The following is a 17658-nucleotide window of genomic DNA, read 5'->3' as shown; positions in this document are numbered from 1 at the left end:
ATATAAGTACTAAGTACATGTCCATACTGGGAAAGACCAAAGGTCCATCGAGCCCAGGCATCCTGTTTCCAACAGTGGCCAATCCGGGTCACAGATACCCGGCAAGATCCCAAAAATGTACAAAACATTTTATACTGCCTTATCCCAGAAATAGTGGATTTTCTCCAAGTCCATTTAATAACGGTCTATGGACTTTTCCTTTAGGAAGCCGTCCAAACCTTGTTTAACTCCGCTAAGCTAACCGCCTTTACCACATTTTCTGGCAACGAATTCCAGAGTCTTAATTACATGTTGAGTGAAGAAAATTTTTCTCCGATTCGTTTTAAATTACTACATTGTAGCTTCATTGCATGCCCCCTAGTCCTAGTATTTTTGGAAAACGTGAACAGATGCTTCACATCTACCCGTTCAACTCTACTCATTATTTATAGACCTCTATCATATCTCCCCTCAGCTGCCTTTTCTCCCAAGCTGAAGAGCCCTAGCCGCTTTAGCCTTTCCCTCATATGGAAGTCGTCCTATCCCCTTATCATTTTCGTTGCCCTTCTCTGCAGCATTTCTAATTCCACTATATCTTTTTTGAGATGCGGTGACCAGAATTGAACACAATATTCGAGGTGCCGGTTGCACCATGGAGCGATACAAAGGCATCATAACATCCTCATTTTTGTTTTCCATTCCTTTCCTAATAATACCTAACATTCTATTTGCTTTCTTAGCTGCAGCAGCAGCACACTGAGCAGAAGGTTACAACGTATCATCACCTACCCTTTCTTGGTCCGTGACTCCCTAACGTGGAACCTTGCATGACTTAGCTATAATTCAGGTTCCTCTTTCCCACATGCATCACTTTGCACATTAAACATCATCTGCCATTTAGTACGCCCAGTCTCCCAGTCTCGTAAGTTCCTCTTCTAATTTTTCACAATCCTCCCGCGATTTAACGACTTTGAATAACTTTGTGTCATCAGCAAATTTAATTACCTCACTAGTTACTCCCATCTCTAGATCATTTATAAATATGTTAAAAAGCAGCGGTCCCAGCACAGAGCCCTTGGGAACCCCACTAATTACCCTACTCCATTGAAATTCAGACCATTTAACCCTACTCTCTGTTTTCTATCTTTTAACCAGTTTTTAATCCACAATAGAAACACTAACTCCTATCCCATGACTCTCCAATTTCCTCTGGAGTCTTTCATGAGGTACTTTGTCAAACGCCGTTCTGAAAATCCAGATACACAATATCAACTGGCTCCCCTTTATCTACATGTTTGTTCACCCCTTCAAAGAAATATAGTAGATTGGTGAGGCAAGATTTCCCTTCACTAAATCCATGTTGACTTTGCCTCATTAATCCATGCTTTTGAATATGCTCTGTAATTTTGTTCTTAATAATAGTCTGTACCATTTTGCCCAGCACCAACGTCAGACTCAATGGTCTATAATTTCCCGGATCTCCTCTGGAATCTTTTTAAAAAAATCAGCGTTACATTGGCCACCCTCCAATCTTGCGGTACCACGCTCGATTTTAAGGATAAATTACATATTTCTAACAATAGCTCCGCAAGCTCATTTTTCAGTTCTATCAGTACTCTGGGATGAATACCATCCGGTCCAGGAGATTTGCTACTCTTCAGTTTGTAGAACTGCCCCATTACATCCTCCAGGTTTACAGAGAATTCATTAAGTTTCTCCGACTCGTCAGCTTCGAATACCATTGCACCGGTATCCCACCCAAATCTTCCTTGGTGAAGACCGAAGCAAAGAATTCATTTAACCTCTCCACTATGGCTTTGTCTTCCCTGATCGTCCCTTTTACTCCTTCGTCATCTAGCAGTCCAACTGATTGTTTTGCCAGCTTCCTGCTTTTAATATACCTAAAAAAAAATGTACTATGTGTTTTTGCCTCCAACGCAATCTTTTTTTTCGAAGTCCCTCTTAGCTTTCCTTATCAGCGCTTTGCACTTGACTTGACATTCCTTATGCCGTTTCTTATTATTTTCAGTTGGTTCCTTCTTCCATTTTCTGAAGGATTTTCTTTTAGCTCTAATAGCTTCCTTCACCTCACTATTTAACCACGTCAAAAATGTAAACTCCGTTCAGCACTGACAGAACTCCAGAGACATTGTGCTAAATTTGCTATTTAATTAAATCCACAAGTCTATTTGGGAGGCTTTTTGCCAATGATGATTAAGCCCTGGCTCAACCAGCTGATAGCTGGGAGCTTCTTGAGTCTTTTTTCTCCCTTTATACTATTTTCATTGCTTATTTGCTATTATATAAGGAATCTTTATTTGTGTATTCATATTGTTGGACACTTTAGATCTTTTTCCCCTAATAATGTTGTAGTTTAACATTAGTGCATGGCTATTGTCAAAAATAGAAAATTGCCATTTTACTGCTGCGCTAAAAATGGCCTTAGTGCATGGGAAAGACCCGTGTAAGAGCACAGGTCTTGCCCAGAGAGGATCAGGACATCCTCATTCCCCAGATAATTGTATCCTTTGTCTTCTCTGACAGCAACAGCATGCTAACGTACCAAAATCTCTCTAAGAAATGCACATTCCTAGGGCTTTCTTCAACCAGCTCATATATTATTTCAGACCTATAATGATGGCCTGGAACGGAGGACTCTGGGTCTAAGTTATAGCCTCATTTCTCTTTGAAGTAGTCAGAAAGACACACTTTCTCTCTAACCAGCTGGTGAATACTTTCATCTGTGTATCTTTTCTTTGCTTCTGTTTTTCCTTCCCAGAAGAACACAAAAGAAAGGCACTGGGAGTCCCCCTCACACCTCTACTTTTTCTGCTAGGTTGGAGATGTGAAAGCTGCCTCCATCCCAAGCTCACCAGAGAGGATCAGGACATCCTCATTCCCCAGATAATTGTATCCTTTGTCTTCTCTGACAGCAGTAGTAAACTGGAGTAACAGATGGCAGAGCATTGTTCAGATCCCAGACATCCCACCCTGCCACCTGCTTCAGCTGTCCATCAGCTAGTGCTGGGAACAGGGGCCCTGAAAAAATGACCCAGAATCACACGTTATGATGACTTCTGATCACAATTAACACATAGAGCACATAAATACAGGAAAATATATTGAAAAGAGAGAAAAATATCCTCTATTTCAAATAAAATTCAATTTACCTTACTAATGGCCTCTTTTACTAAATTGTACTAGCGATTCCCACACAGTAAATGCAACACAATGAATAGGCTGCGGCACATTTGCCACATCGACAATCGCTAGCGTGGTTTAGTAAAAGAGGCTCTAAGGTAAAGAGTTGCACCTGTCCCCGTCCGTCCCTGCTGGAATCTTACTCATCCCCACCCATCCCCGCAAGAATTTAACCTGTCCCAACCCGTCCCCACAAGAATATAATGGTACATAGAAGAAAGTTCTGGTCAGTTCTCTCAGTTTCTCTCTGGATTTGAGCCACAGCACTGCAGGCAAGGAAGGATGGAAGTTGGAACTTGAAACACTGGTGTGTACATTAAGATTTGTTTCTGATTCACTGGTACTGTATGCTGAGAGGTTACCACATGCACAAGCTAGTAGGTTGGGTGACATCTTACGCTCATGCCTGTGTCAGAGCTGAGGTCTGCTCATCAGCCCGGGAGCAAAAAGGATTAATAGTAACATAGTAAGTGATGACAAATAAAGACCTGAATGGTCCATCCAGTCTGCCCAATAGTCACACTCATTATCAATTCATGATTAAATCAACGAGTGTGATATTATATACTTGATTATGGTCTTTCCTTGGTGTTTCTGGGACATAGACCATAGAAATCTATCCAGCCCTATCCTTATGTTCCAACTGCTGGAGTTGCCGTCGAAGCCCACTCCAGTCTATTCGTCTTCTTATTTGTGGTACACAGACCGTAAAAGTCTGTCCAGCACTGTCCTTTATTTATTTATTTATTTATAATTTCAAAAATTTAAACAAGAAGAACTATTTCTTGTACTGAAAGAGTAATCTACCACAACATCACTGTGTAACTGTTTATACCAGAATTGACGAATGCCTTTACGATACTATCCTGCTTATAATCGAACGAGAAAAACACCCAAGTTCCGACCTAAATCGGAAGATGGACGTTTATCTCACAAAAACGAATAACGCGGTATAATCGAAAGCCGAACTTGGACGTTTTCAACTGCACTCCATCGCGGAAGCGTACAAAGTTGACGGGGGGCGTGTCGGAGGCGTGGTGAAGGCGGGACTGGGCATGGTTATCACCCGAACAGAGATGGGCGCCTTTCGCCGATAATGGAAAAAAAGTATGCGTTTGTAGCTAGAATTTAGGGCACTTTTTCTGGACCCTGTTTTTTCACGAATAAGGCCCCAAAAAGTGCCCTAAATGACCAGATTACCCCCAAAGGGAATCAGGGATGACCTCCCCTGACTCCCCCAGTGGTCACTAACCCCCTCCCACCACAAAAAATGATGTTTCACAACTTTTATTTTCACCCTCAAATGTCATACCCACCTCCCTGGCAGCAGTATGCAGGTCCCTGGAACAGTTATTAGAGGGTGCAGTGGACTTCAGGCAGATGGACCCAGGCCCATCCCCCCCTACCTGTTACAATTGTGCTGCTTAATGCTTAGTCATCCAACCCCCCCCAAACCCACTGTACCCACATGTAGGTGCCCCCCTTCACCCCTTAGGGCTATAGTAATGGTGTAGACTTGTGGGCAGTGGGTTTTGAGGGGGATTTGGGAGGCTCAACACACAAGGGAAGGGTGCTATGCACCTGGGAGCTCTTTACCTTTTTTTTGTGTTTTTGTAAAAGTGCCCCCTAGGGTGCCCGGTTGGTGTCCTGGCATGTAAGGGGGACCAGTGCACTATGAATCCTGGCCCCTCCCATGAACAAATGCCTTGGATTTATTCGTTTTTGAGCTGGGCACTTTCATTTTCCATTATCGCTGAAAAACAAAAACGCCCAGCTCACAAATTGTCAAATAAAACATGGACGTCTATTTTTTTCGAAAATACGGTTCGGTCCGCCCCTTCACGGACCCGTTCTCGGAGATAAACGCCCATGGAGATAGACGTTTTCGTTCGATTATGCCCCTCTATGTAAGCCACATTGAGCCTGCAAATAGGTGGGAAAATGTGGGATACAAATGTAACAAATAAATAAATAGATAATATCATAATCCAAAAGAAAATAAATATACATAACATATGTTTTAAGTGACAATTACAACTTAAGTCCACAATTTAGGGCAAGGCACAATTCAAAGAGTTATCATCAGATAATCAAATTTAAAGAAAAGAGTAGGAAGAACTACCTGGGTATACATCACTTTACGGAGTAGATATTACAGGAACTACTAACGGAGGAGGCATGACTGGGTCTTGTTAGAGTCCAAAAAGGACAGCAGATGATCACTTTCAAAGAAAACATATTTAACTGATTGCAATTTAATAATGCATTTACAGGGAAAATTAAGCCAGAAAGTTCCCCCTAAATGGAGGACATGTGTATGAAGTTTCAAAAAAGATTGACACGTTTTTTGAGTTTGTCTAGATATATTAGGAAAGACCTTAACTTTACAGTTCAAAAAAACTTATCTGTAACAGAAAAAAGTCTTTAGAATCCAGTCTCGGTCTGGTTGAAGAAAAAAATCCACAATTAAAGTAGCAGCTTGTACTCCAAAAAGATCATCTTCTATAGTTTGAGATAAGTTTAAATTTAGCTTCTCCAATGGTTTCTCAGAATTTGTTGTTAATATTTGATCCGTAGGTTTCTTAATATAAGGGAAAAGATAATAAATTCTTGATAAAGGCGGATAAAGTTGCTCTGAAATTTTTAATACTTCTGAGAGATACCTCTTAAAAGTTAATAAAGGGGCCACAGCTGGCACTTTAGGAAAATTTATAAATCTTAGAGTTTTCATTCTTTGTTGGTTTTCTAAATGTTCTATTTTCCTTTGTAGTAATAGATTTTCTTTAATTAATGCCGCTTGACCCTCTCTGATTTTATCAGTATCATTCTTAATTGTTTGCTCAAAAGTCTTAGTTTGTTGCATTATTTTTTCCAATTCTACAACTTTACCAGAAAGTATCTGGGTAACCGTCAACATCGAGGTAATTTTCTGAGTAAAAATATTCTCTAGACTCACCAAAGTGTCCCATATATTTTCCAAAGTAATTCTTTCTGGTTTTTTCATTGCCAAGGCATTAGATTGAAGCTGAATCTCTTCTTGGGCTCTTCCACTGCCCACGGCCTCCACCTCTTCCATTCCTGATCTAAAATCACAGGTGGAACTCCCAGCAACGCCTTCCTGTGTTGCTGCACTCGGCAATCCATTGCCTGCGGCTGCCCCTGTACCTAGGTCAATCGGCCCTTCATCGGGTCTGAACGATCTGGGACGTTCATCTTGCAATGTTGCTGGCATCACTGGAGGGCTCCGCACTTCTGGGCTCAGTGAGATATCCCCTTCAAGCAGGTAGAGCAGTTCACCTCTCGCCGCTTCTCCCTGCAGTGAAGTATTTTGCCCAGCTAATTCGCCCTGGATAGCAAAGCGAACCTTTGGACCCAACTCAGGTCTCGCAGAGGGAGCATGGAAAACCCTCTGCTTACCACTTCTTTTGGGCATAAAGAAATTGAGAATGAGTAATCAAAGACTAACGAAGTAGAGGTGAGTCAGAGGAGCAGCCTCACACACTTCCTACTCGGTCACTATCTTGCTGTCCAGCACTGTCCTTATGTTCCAGCCACTGAAGTTGCTGTCTAAGCCCTTTCTAGCACATCCTAAACCAGATAGCCATATGTGAGACACAGACCATACAACTCTGCCCTGTACCGGCCCTAGTTCATCACACCAGTCACCATCTAAGCATCATTCGACACATCCACACACATGCAGCCATTTAAGGTTAGGTTTTTTTATAACTTCCATTTTCTAATTAGAGATTCTCTGAGTTCATCCCATGCCTTTTTGAATTCCGTCATCATTTGTGTTTCTACCACCTCCTTAATAGAAGACTTTCTGCATTTGTGCTGTTAAAGCAAGGAGGAGGAGAAGACAGCACTCAAAGAACTTGGTACTTGGTAGATGAGAGACTGGCTCAGGTACAGCTTACACTTCCATGGGAACCTCGCAGGAATTGTTTCCATCCCCATGGGAATCCCACAGGAACTACGTCCGTCCCTGTGGGAACCCCGCAGAACTGCTTCCATCCCCGTGGAAACCCCGCGGGTTCCGCAGGATTCCCATGAACCCCATTCCTGTGCAGGTCTCTACCTTAAGGTCCCTTTTACTATGCTATGTTAGGCACTAATGTTCGGTTAATGCAACTTAAAATGGTGTATCATGGGACATACTCAGGCATCCTGCAGTAAGTGCTATTTTAGCGAATGCTAATCTATGCGCTAAAATTTTTTTGGATATGTTTAGGAGGGTGTGTGTCAAGGGGACATTCCTGCGCTAATTAGCACAGCTACATTACTGCATGCTAAATGGTTAGCACAGGATTACTGTGTGACCCTTACTGCCTACAAAATGGATGGCAGGAAGTACTCACGCAGTAATTTTTTTAATGGCCTCATGATAATGGAAATATTAGTGCATGGCCATTAATGCAAAACATGGAAAATCATCCATTTTGGGGGAGATTCTATATATGGTGCCTAAAAAAATCAGTGCTGAAATCAGCATATTCTATAATCGTTGCCTAGATTTAGGCACTGATTATAGAATACACTTAGCTGATATTTTAGCGCATAAATCTACGCACATCCATTTACACCAATGAAAATGTGGCGTAAATCCCAGTGCGTAGATTTAGGCACACTGGGCCATATTCTATAACTAGGCATGTAAATTTTGGAAAGCCTATTTCCCCTCCCATAACCATGCCCCTTTTTGCCTGCACACATTAGAAGTTTGGTCCACATCCTTACAGAAAATGCTTAGCGACTTGTGTGCCTAAATTCTAATCAGTGCCAGTTAGTGTTCATTATTGCTTGTGAAGTGCTATTATCAGCGCTCATTAGCTTGTTAAGCTTGTTAAGTTACGTGCATTGAAATCGACGTGGATCTTTAGGCACACTATATAGAATCCGGGGGTTTATGGCTGCATCAAAAATGGCCTTAGCATATGGGAAAAATCTGCACAAGGGTGTGCTAAAGCTACTTTTTGCTGTACCTTAGTAAAAGGGCCCCTAAAAGATAAATGTATCCCTTAATATAAGGAATGGTAGTCTTGCATATCTCTACATGGAGTGCAGAGGATGCTTGTTCAGGGTATGTAGGAAGAGTGATCTCATGCAGAAAATGAATCATTCCTATTGCCATCTTATTTAAATGTTTCTAATGTGATCCAGTTGGAATTCTGTGAGCTTAATAGAATCTACTACCCCTGCAAAAAACATCTGATTTTTTCACAGACTGTGGAGCTCATTTTCGAAACAGAAAAACATTTAAAAAGTGTCATAAAGCAGCATTTGCACATAGTTCTTCTCAAAATGTCCAAATCGCTATTTTAAAAACCTGTTTTGCAGAAGTTTATCTATGCAATTCGTCTGTAGTGTGTTCAAATCACAATGGAGGTGTTAGGGGTACGTTGGGTGGTGGGATTGGGTGTTTTCTAACATTTAGACGTTGTTCAGCACAAAACAAAAATGTCCATGGCTACAATTTCAGCGTTTGGTCTAGACTGTTTTTAGAACACGTGGAGGGGCATAATCGAACGGAAACGCCTATCTCCATGGGCGTTTATCTCCGAGAACGGGTCCGTGAAGGGGCGGGCCGAACCGAATTTTTGAAAAAATGGACGTTTTTGAGCTGGGCGTTTGTTTTTTTTAGCGATAATGGAAACTAAAAATGCCCAGCTCAAAAACGTCCTAATCCGAGCCATTTGGTCATGGGAGGGGCCAGGATTGGTAGTACACTGGCCCCCCTGATATGCCAGGACACCAACTGGGCACCCTAGGTAAGTGCGGTGGACTTCAGAAAAAGCTCCCACATGCATAGCTCCCTTACCACGGGTGCTGAGCTCCCAACCCCCTCCCCCAAAACCCCCTACCCACAAATGTACAACACTACCATAGCTCTTAGGGGTGAAGGGGGCACCTACATGTGGGTACAGTGGGTTTTGGAGGCCTCCCATTTACCAGCACAACTGTTACAGGTGGGGGGGATGGGCTTGGGGCCATCTGGCTGAAGTGCACTGCGGTACCCACTAAAAGTGCTCCAGGGACCTGCATACAGTGGGGGAAATAAGTATTTGATCCCTTGCTGATTTTGTAAGTTTGCCCACTGACAAAGACATGAGCAGCCCATAATTGAAGGGTAGGTTATTGGTAACAGTGAGAGATAGCACATCACAAATTAAATCCGGAAAATCACATTGTGGAAAGTATATGAATTTATTTGCATTCTGCAGAGGGAAATAAGTATTTAATCCCTCTGGCAAACAAGACCTAATACTTGGTGGCAAAACCCTTGTTGGCAAGCACAGCGGTCAGACGTCTTCTGTAGTTGATGATGAGGTTTGCACACATGTCAGGAGGAATTTTGGTCCACTCCTCTTTGCAGATCATCTCTAAATCATTAAGAGTTCTGGGCTGTCGCTTGGCAACTCGCATCTTCAGCTCCCTCCATAAGTTTTCAATGGGATTAAGGTCTGGTGACTGGCTAGGCCACTCCATGACCCTAATGTGCTTCTTCCTGAGCCACTCCTTTGTTGCCTTGGCTGTATGTTTTGGGTCATTGTCGTGCTGGAAGACCCAGCCACGACCCATTTTTAAGGCCCTGGCGGAGGGAAGGAGGTTGTCACTCAGAATTGTACGGTACATGGCCCCATCCATTCTCCCATTGATGCGGTGAAGTAGTCCTGTGCCCTTAGCAGAGAAACACCCCCAAAACATAACATTTCCACCTCCATGCTTGACAGTGGGGACGGTGTTCTTTGGGTCATAGGCAGCATTTCTCTTCCTCCAAACACGGCGAGTTGAGTTCATGCCAAAGAGCTCAATTTTTGTCTCATCTGACCACAGCACCTTCTCCCAATCACTCTCGGCATCATCCAGGTGTTCACTGGCAAACTTCAGACGGGCCGTCACATGTGCCTTCCGGAGCAGGGGGACCTTGCGGGCACTGCAGGATTGCAATCCGTTATGTCGTAATGTGTTACCAATGGTTTTCGTGGTGACAGTGGTCCCAGCTGCCTTGAGATCATTGACAAGTTCCCCCCTTGTAGTTGTAGGCTGATTTCTAACCTTCCTCATGATCAAGGATACCCCACGAGGTGAGATTTTGCGTGGAGCCCCAGATCTTTGTCGATTGACAGTCATTTTGTACTTCTTCCATTTTCTTACTATGGCACCAACAGTTGTCTCCTTCTCGCCCAGCGTCTTACTGATGGTTTTGTAGCCCATTCCAGCCTTGTGCAGGTGTATGATCTTGTCCCTGACATCCTTAGACAGCTCCTTGCTCTTGGCCATTTTGTAGAGGTTAGAGTCTGACTGATTCACTGAGTCTGTGGACAGGTGTCTTTCATACAGGTGACCATTGCCGACAGCTGTCTGTCATGCAGGTAACGAGTTGATTTGGAGCATCTACCTGGTCTGTAGGGGCCAGATCTCTTACTGGTTGGTGGGGGATCAAATACTTATTTCCCTCTGCAGAATGCAAATAAATTCATATACTTTCCACAATGTGATTTTCCGGATTTAATTTGTGATGTGCTATCTCTCACTGTTACCAATAACCTACCCTTCAATTATGGGCTGCTCATGTCTGTGTCAGTGGGCAAACTTACAAAATCAGCAAGGGATCAAATACTTATTTCCCCCACTGTACACGTAGGCCTCTAGGACTGGTTGCTGCTATATAACATTGGCACACCAGTTGACACCTGAAGACTAATCTCTTCGAAAACGTCCTTTATTGGAATAACCGCCTTTACTCACAGTTAACTGCAGATCAGAGGTTGTGCCCCACTGGCACCGAGTCTCCCTGGTACTGAGATGTGCAGTAGGTCAGAGCTGGCAGAATGCTATACAATGCCCTCTTTCAGCCACATTCAAGGGAAGAACTAAGTTCTCTAACATGGCTAACACAGGAAAAGGAACTAAAACTGGCTTACAAAAATGGCCACTACCGCATGGACTACAACAGGAAACACAACAGGGCACACTCTGACCCAGTAGGCAGGAGGGAAAGCACCATGGGAGAAGAGCCTACCAACTACCGTGAGACTGTAACACAAGCTAATGAAATCACGGAGCCCAATACCCTACACCCACCACAATGCAATGCTGATGTGACCCTGTACTGCACCCGAGAGCCACATCTGACCCAGGGAAAGGCTGTGACAGGATCGAACACATTCTGCTGTCATGGAGGTGGGTACGGCATTTGAGGCTGGCATACAGGCTGGGAAAAAAGTTTTTAAAGTGGGGTTTTTTTGGTGGGAGGGGGTTAGTGACCACTGGGGGAGTCCGTGGAGGTCATCCCCGATTCCCTCCAGTGGTCATCTGGGCAGTTGGAGCACTTTTTTGGGACTTATTCGTGAAAAAAAGGGTCCAAAAAAAGTGACCCAAAATCGCGGTAAAAACGACTTTTTTTTTTTCGATTATCAGCTAAAGACGCCCATCTCTCCTCGGCTGATAACCACGCCCCAGTTCCGCTTCCATCACACCTCCGACACGCCCCATCAACTTTATTCGTTCCCGCGACGGAGTGCAGTTGGAAATGCCCAAAATCGGCTTTCGATTATACCGATTTGGGTGCCTTTGCGAGACAAACGTCTATCTCCCGATTTAGGTCGCACTATAGGCGTTTTTCTCTTTCGAAAATAAGCTGGATAAGGTACAAAAAGGTGCCCTAAAAGACCAGATGAGCCCTGGAGAGAATCAGACATGACCCTCCTTACTCCCCCAATGATAAGTGACTACCCCCACCCCCCAAAGATGTGAAAAAATAGTGCATACCAGCCTCTTTGACAGCTTCAGATGCTTTAGCCAGTTCTATTAGAGCAGCAAGCAGGTCCCTGGAATAGCGTAGTTGTAAGTGCAGTGCACTATAGACAGGAAGACTGAAGCCCATATCCCATTCTACCTGTTACACTTGTGATGGAAAGTGTGAGCCCTCCCACACTCACCAAAAACACACTCACCACTTACTGTACCCACGTATAGGTGACCCCTTCAGCCATAAAAGCTATTGTAGTGGTGTACAGTTTGGGGCGGTAGATTTTTGGTGGACTTTGGAGGGCTCAGCATATAATATAAGGGGGTAATGATGAGATGTGTACTTGAGAGCCTTTATATGAAGTCCACTGCAGTGCCCTCTAGGTGCCCCATTGCTCTCCTGGGATGTCTGTGTGTGCAGTCTACTAAGAATGCTGGCTCCTCCTACATCCTAATGGCTTGATTTTGTGCTTTTTTCACATGGAGCCAAAAGATAAATGCACAAAGCACAAAAACATTTAGCATGTGGCCATTTTTGAAAAAAGAAGATAGATGTTTTGCTGTTTTGAAAATGGCTATATTTCCTATTTGGATTTGGGATGCTTAGCGCAAAACGTCCAGAGTCAGACGTAGACGTAATATCAAAAATGCCCCTCCACATCTCTTATTGATTTGCACAATGATAGGTAGTTTGGTCTAGCTCTAGCATCCAGTTTGATCCCTTGCTGTCAGCTCTCTGGTCCAGGAACCTACTGCACTGACTATAAGAATTAAATTTTAAAAAAATAATAATTAAAAAAAAAACCCTGACTTCCTGACTAGCTGGGTGTGTGTCCTTATCTATCTTTGTCAGTATGTCTTTAGGCTTCGGGCTATGTCCTCTACTCTAACTATTGTAAATCAAAGGAAATATACACATGGGAGTAACTTGCAGCACTTCTTCAATCAGCTCTCACACGCAACTTTAGCAACTGTACTTCAAAAATAAGTGACACATCTAAATATATAAGCCTGCAGCTCTGGAATATTAGTCAAAGTTCAGGTGCTACTACATTCACTTCAGCAGAACCAATCCAGGTGCTGAATTATTGAGCCTGACGTAACTCACACATCAAGCACTCAGCACTTCTAAAGGCAGTGGAATCCTGCTTCCAGCTTCAGACCCACTCAGTGTAAGCTCCTCAAAATTCCATGAAAACCAACAATCTCACAAACCCATAAAGCTGTTCTTTTTACTTACACAAATTTTGCCTATTTATGGAGGTCTTTTACTAAAGATTAATGCACTTAGTCTGCAAACAGGACCCATTTTATTCCTACAGCGCTGTGTACGTCTAGTAGCGCTATAGAAATGATAAATAGTAGTAGTAGTGAAGACTCTGCTGCAGATAACATGTGCTAATCTTTAGTAAAAGACCCCATATGAAAGCTGAATCCATTTAAATAAAATCAGATTTCTCTTCTTCATGCAGAACAGTCTTATAACTGTTTCTGTCAGTCACAAACCCAGTTTTATTTATTTTATTTATTTGTAGCATTTGTATCCCACATTTCCCCACCTATTTGCAGGCTCAATGCGGCTTACATTTGCCGTAATGGCGATTGCCATTTCCGGGTAATAGAATTACAAAAGGTATTGCATTAAGGTGCATACATTATTGTTAAAGAAGAATACATTATGGTATTGCATATAGGTTCCTGAGTGATGGTTTGGATTTTAACATTTGTTAGGTCATCAATTATATAGAAATCATATTCGGCATAAGGATTGAGGTGTTAGTGCTTGTTCGTTAGTAGCAATAAGGTTAGTCGGTCTGGTGATAAGAGTTTGGTTTTATCTAGTTCATGTTCAGTCTTATTATTTAGTATTTAAGATGGATGTTTATGGTATGCCTTCTTGAACAGGTCAGTTTTCAGTAGCCTTTGAAAGATAGTTAGGTCTTGCGTAGTTTTTATGGCCTTCGGTAGTGCATTCCATAGTTGCGTGCAAATGTAGGAGAAACTGGTTGCGTATGTGGATTTGTATTTTAGTCCTTTACAGTTGGGGTAGTGTAGATTGAGGAATGTGTGTGTACATTGTTGTTATTTATTTATGGTTCATCTTCAGTATTGATGGTCTTGACTTAAACTGATTTAAAAAACGTATATGTTTCTGTATGTGCTGCTCTTGTAAATGTTCACACTTGTACTTATTTTCTTGTGGGAGCACAGTGTCTCCAAATGGATTCATATTGCTCAAACAATAACAGAAATAATGTAACTTCTGATGAATATGATCTCACCCTCTCAGTTACTGTTACATAAGTATTGCCACACTTGGACAGACCAAAGGTCCATTCAGCCCAGTATCCTGTTTCCTACAGTGGCCAAACCAGGTCACAAATAACTGCCAAAATCCTGAAAAAGTTCAATATATTTTATGCTGCTTATCCCAGAAATAAGCAGTGGATTTCCACCCTAGTCAATTTTATAATGGTCTATGGACTTTTGCTTTAGGAAGCCATCCAGACCTTTTTAAAACCCTGGTAAGCTAACTGCCTTTACCACATTTTCTGGCAACGAATTCCAGATTTTAATTACATGTTGAGTGAAGAAAATTTTTCTCCGATTTGTATTAAATTTACTACTTTGTAGCTTCAGATCATGCCCCCTAGTCCTAATATTTTTGGAAAGAGTAAACAAACGATTCACGTCTACACGTTCCACTCCAAGATGCTAGTGCTTGTCTCAATACCTGAAGGAGTTTATAAAGTGTAATATATGCAGTTACAGAACTATTTTGATATTCTTTGCTATCTGAAAGGTTTTCAGTTAGCAGATTCCAGTCCTCCTGTCAATAATCAAGAGAGTAAGGGAACAATCTGCAAAGCAAACTGCTGTAAAACTACATCAGATTATCTTACTCTGAATATTAAAATCCAGTTATGACATTAGCAGACATAGGTATTATAGCAAGCTGCAATAACTACTGTACACCAACCAGAAGAGGAAGGTTTTTGTACAGGTCTGTATCACTGTGTGAGGCCAATTAGTACCCTGTTGACAGTAATATACTGCAGCATCCTCACTCTGAACTCTGCTGATTGTAAGAGTGAAATCAGTCCCAGACCCACTGCCGCTGAACCTCTCTGGGATCCCAGAGGCACGGGTAGAGACACGGTAGATCAGAAGCTTAGGGGATCCTCCTGGTTTCTGCTGGTACCAGCTCAAGTAGGTGTTACCATCAGAATGGAGAAGGGTGGAACTGGATCTGCACTTAACGGTGGCTGTTTCTCCTGCAGACACTGATAAGGATTCTGGAGACTGAGTCATCACAATCTCTCCACTGGAATCTGGATAAAGAAAAGATAAATATGTACATGTATATATCATTTTACAGTGGGATATAAAAGTAATCAAAGAACAACCATATCTCAAACAACTAATTATTACCTCTATTTACCATTAACTTTGTCTTTACTTCATGTACAATTTCTCATTCATAATAGATTTTCTAAATGTTAAACATCCATAGCTATCCCAGTATGTTTATGATACTGTATTGTAAAATTGGATTCTTACAATAAATTACTTTTTTATGCATTATTCTTTGTTATGTATTCTATACTGTTTATTGGAAGCCACGTTGAACTCAGATTTGTTTGGGATAATGTGACATATAAATGTTACAAAGAAACAATCAAATAAATAAATAAAAAAATAAATACGCTCAGAAATGTAATTGTACGGAAATCTGTTGGCATGCTTCCAACGTTATTTCTTTTTTTCCTTTTTTAATCCAACCTGAGAGCTTAATTCTTACCCTTTATCCAGAGAAGCAGGATCCAGATGACCTGATTGTTTGATACCTTCATCCTTCCTGATTGGCAGTTGTTGATTAATAAACTGTAAAGAGTAAAAGGAAACATTTATAACCCTCTGAGCATTAGTGAAATGTCTCCTGAGTGTCAATATGCAAAACAGACTGTTCTATATCAGTGCACATCGCCTGCATTTAGAAACAACATTCATGAGACCTTGTTTAGAATGGTCTGAGTAGAGAAAATTATCTTAATGTACAAATATTGTTTAATGAAAGCATGTAGCCATATTTAGCTAACGTAATAATGTGGCTGGGCTTGTGAACCCTGGCTATACCATGACTTTATTATAATCAAATCTAGTGCTGTAAAATGTTATTCTTCCAGGGCACACTGTGGAGGTAGTGTTAGCCAATGGATCCAGAGAGACTGTACCCATTGGTCGAGTATTCCTGGACTGGGGTAGCAAACCTGGAAACACAGAATTATTAATGATGAAAAACATGCCAGTACCAATGCTGTGTGGGACCAACATAAAAAAATACCAGGGTTGGGTAGTCAGAAAAATGTTGTTTTATGTAACATCTAGGCAGTGGCGTACCAAGGGGGGGGGGGGGCGGCGGGGGTGGTCCGCCCCGGGTGCATGCCGCTGGGGTGGTGCCGCGCCTGTCGGCTCTTTGTTTTCATGCTCCCTTTGCCCCGGAACAGGTTACTTCCTGTTCCGGGGCAGAGGGAGCATGAAAACGAAGAGCCGGCAGGTGCGCGGCACCCCCCCCCCCCCAGCGGCATGCACCCGGGGGGGGGGGGTTCTTTCGCTGGGGGATCAGGGAGTTCTTTCGCCGGGGGGGCTTCACGCTGTTCCGGGGGTGGGCGCTGGATCCGGGGGGCGGGGCGCATTGGTGATCCGCCCCGGGTGTCAGCCCCCCTAGGAACGCCACTGCATCTAGGAATGTTCATCTTCATTTGACCTTTTTGTCATCATGGGAATAAAGTCACTGAATGTGAGCTCTTTTGAAAGAGGATGCAACCCATCCCTATAAAAGTAAATAAATTATTCAGAAGGGGAGGAGGAGGGTTTCCCTTCTTCACAGCTGAAAGGTCTCAGTCAACACCATTCTTTTCTTTCCAGCTACATATTGCTACATAAGCCATCTTTTGATCTGCTGCAATTGGTTTTATTCTCTTATACCAAAGCTATTGCTATTCCAACCTTATATTCCATTTATTTTCCACAGTGTTTTTCTAAACCTGATTTTCAGTCTTAGCATCAACTACAAATCATATTGAAATTGATTTGATTTATTGATCTGATATACCGCATCAGTGGCGTAGCCACAGGTGGGCCTGGGTGGGCCAGGGCCCACCCACTTAGGGCTCGGGGCCACCCAACAGTAGCACATGTTTAGCGGTAGCTGGTGGAGATCCCAAGCTCTGCCAGCTGAAGACTTTCCCCTGATAGTAACACAATTCTACTCTCCACAATACTGGCACCTGCGCATGCTCAGTTTTCAGTGCATGCCTGCTGCAGACTGCCAAGGTGGAAAGAAGCATTTTAATGCCAGCCGAGATATTTTTTTGGTGGTGGTGGTGGGGGGGGGGGGGGGGAGAACATTTGGTGCCCACCCACTTCTTACCTAGGACCACCCAAAATCTGTAGTCTGGCTAAGCCCCTGTACCGCATTACACAAAAATGCATCAAGGCGGTTTACAGAATTAATAAAATAAATCATATAATACAAACAATCAAGTACACAAAAATGCATCAAACAACTCACAGAGGTAAAATATAAAAACACTAAAATATCAAACAGGTCAATAAAACATAACACATGACATTCAGATCGCAAAGTATTCCAGTGTTACAAGCTCTGAGCAGCATATTCACAGCTGTCCATAGAAACTCTGAAAAAGTCAAGTCTTCAAA

General features: G+C 42.6%; 2 gene segments (V, D, J or C); both read right to left on the bottom strand.

Annotated features, from left to right (window-relative positions):
* The window catches only part of LOC115461302, a 1201995-nt gene that overhangs the window by 908075 nt on the left and 276262 nt on the right, over positions 1–17658 (bottom strand).
* On the bottom strand, positions 14798–15810 carry LOC115461306. The segment is given in 2 exon segments: positions 14798–15266; positions 15737–15810. Coding segments are annotated over 2 exon segments (438 nt in total).

The sequence above is a fragment of the Microcaecilia unicolor genome, chromosome 2 (genome assembly GCF_901765095.1).
Source record: "Microcaecilia unicolor chromosome 2, aMicUni1.1, whole genome shotgun sequence".
Taxonomy (NCBI): Eukaryota; Metazoa; Chordata; class Amphibia; order Gymnophiona; family Siphonopidae; genus Microcaecilia; species Microcaecilia unicolor.
Note: the sequence above shows the minus strand (reverse complement) of the source record. Positions and strands in the feature narration are given on the sequence as shown.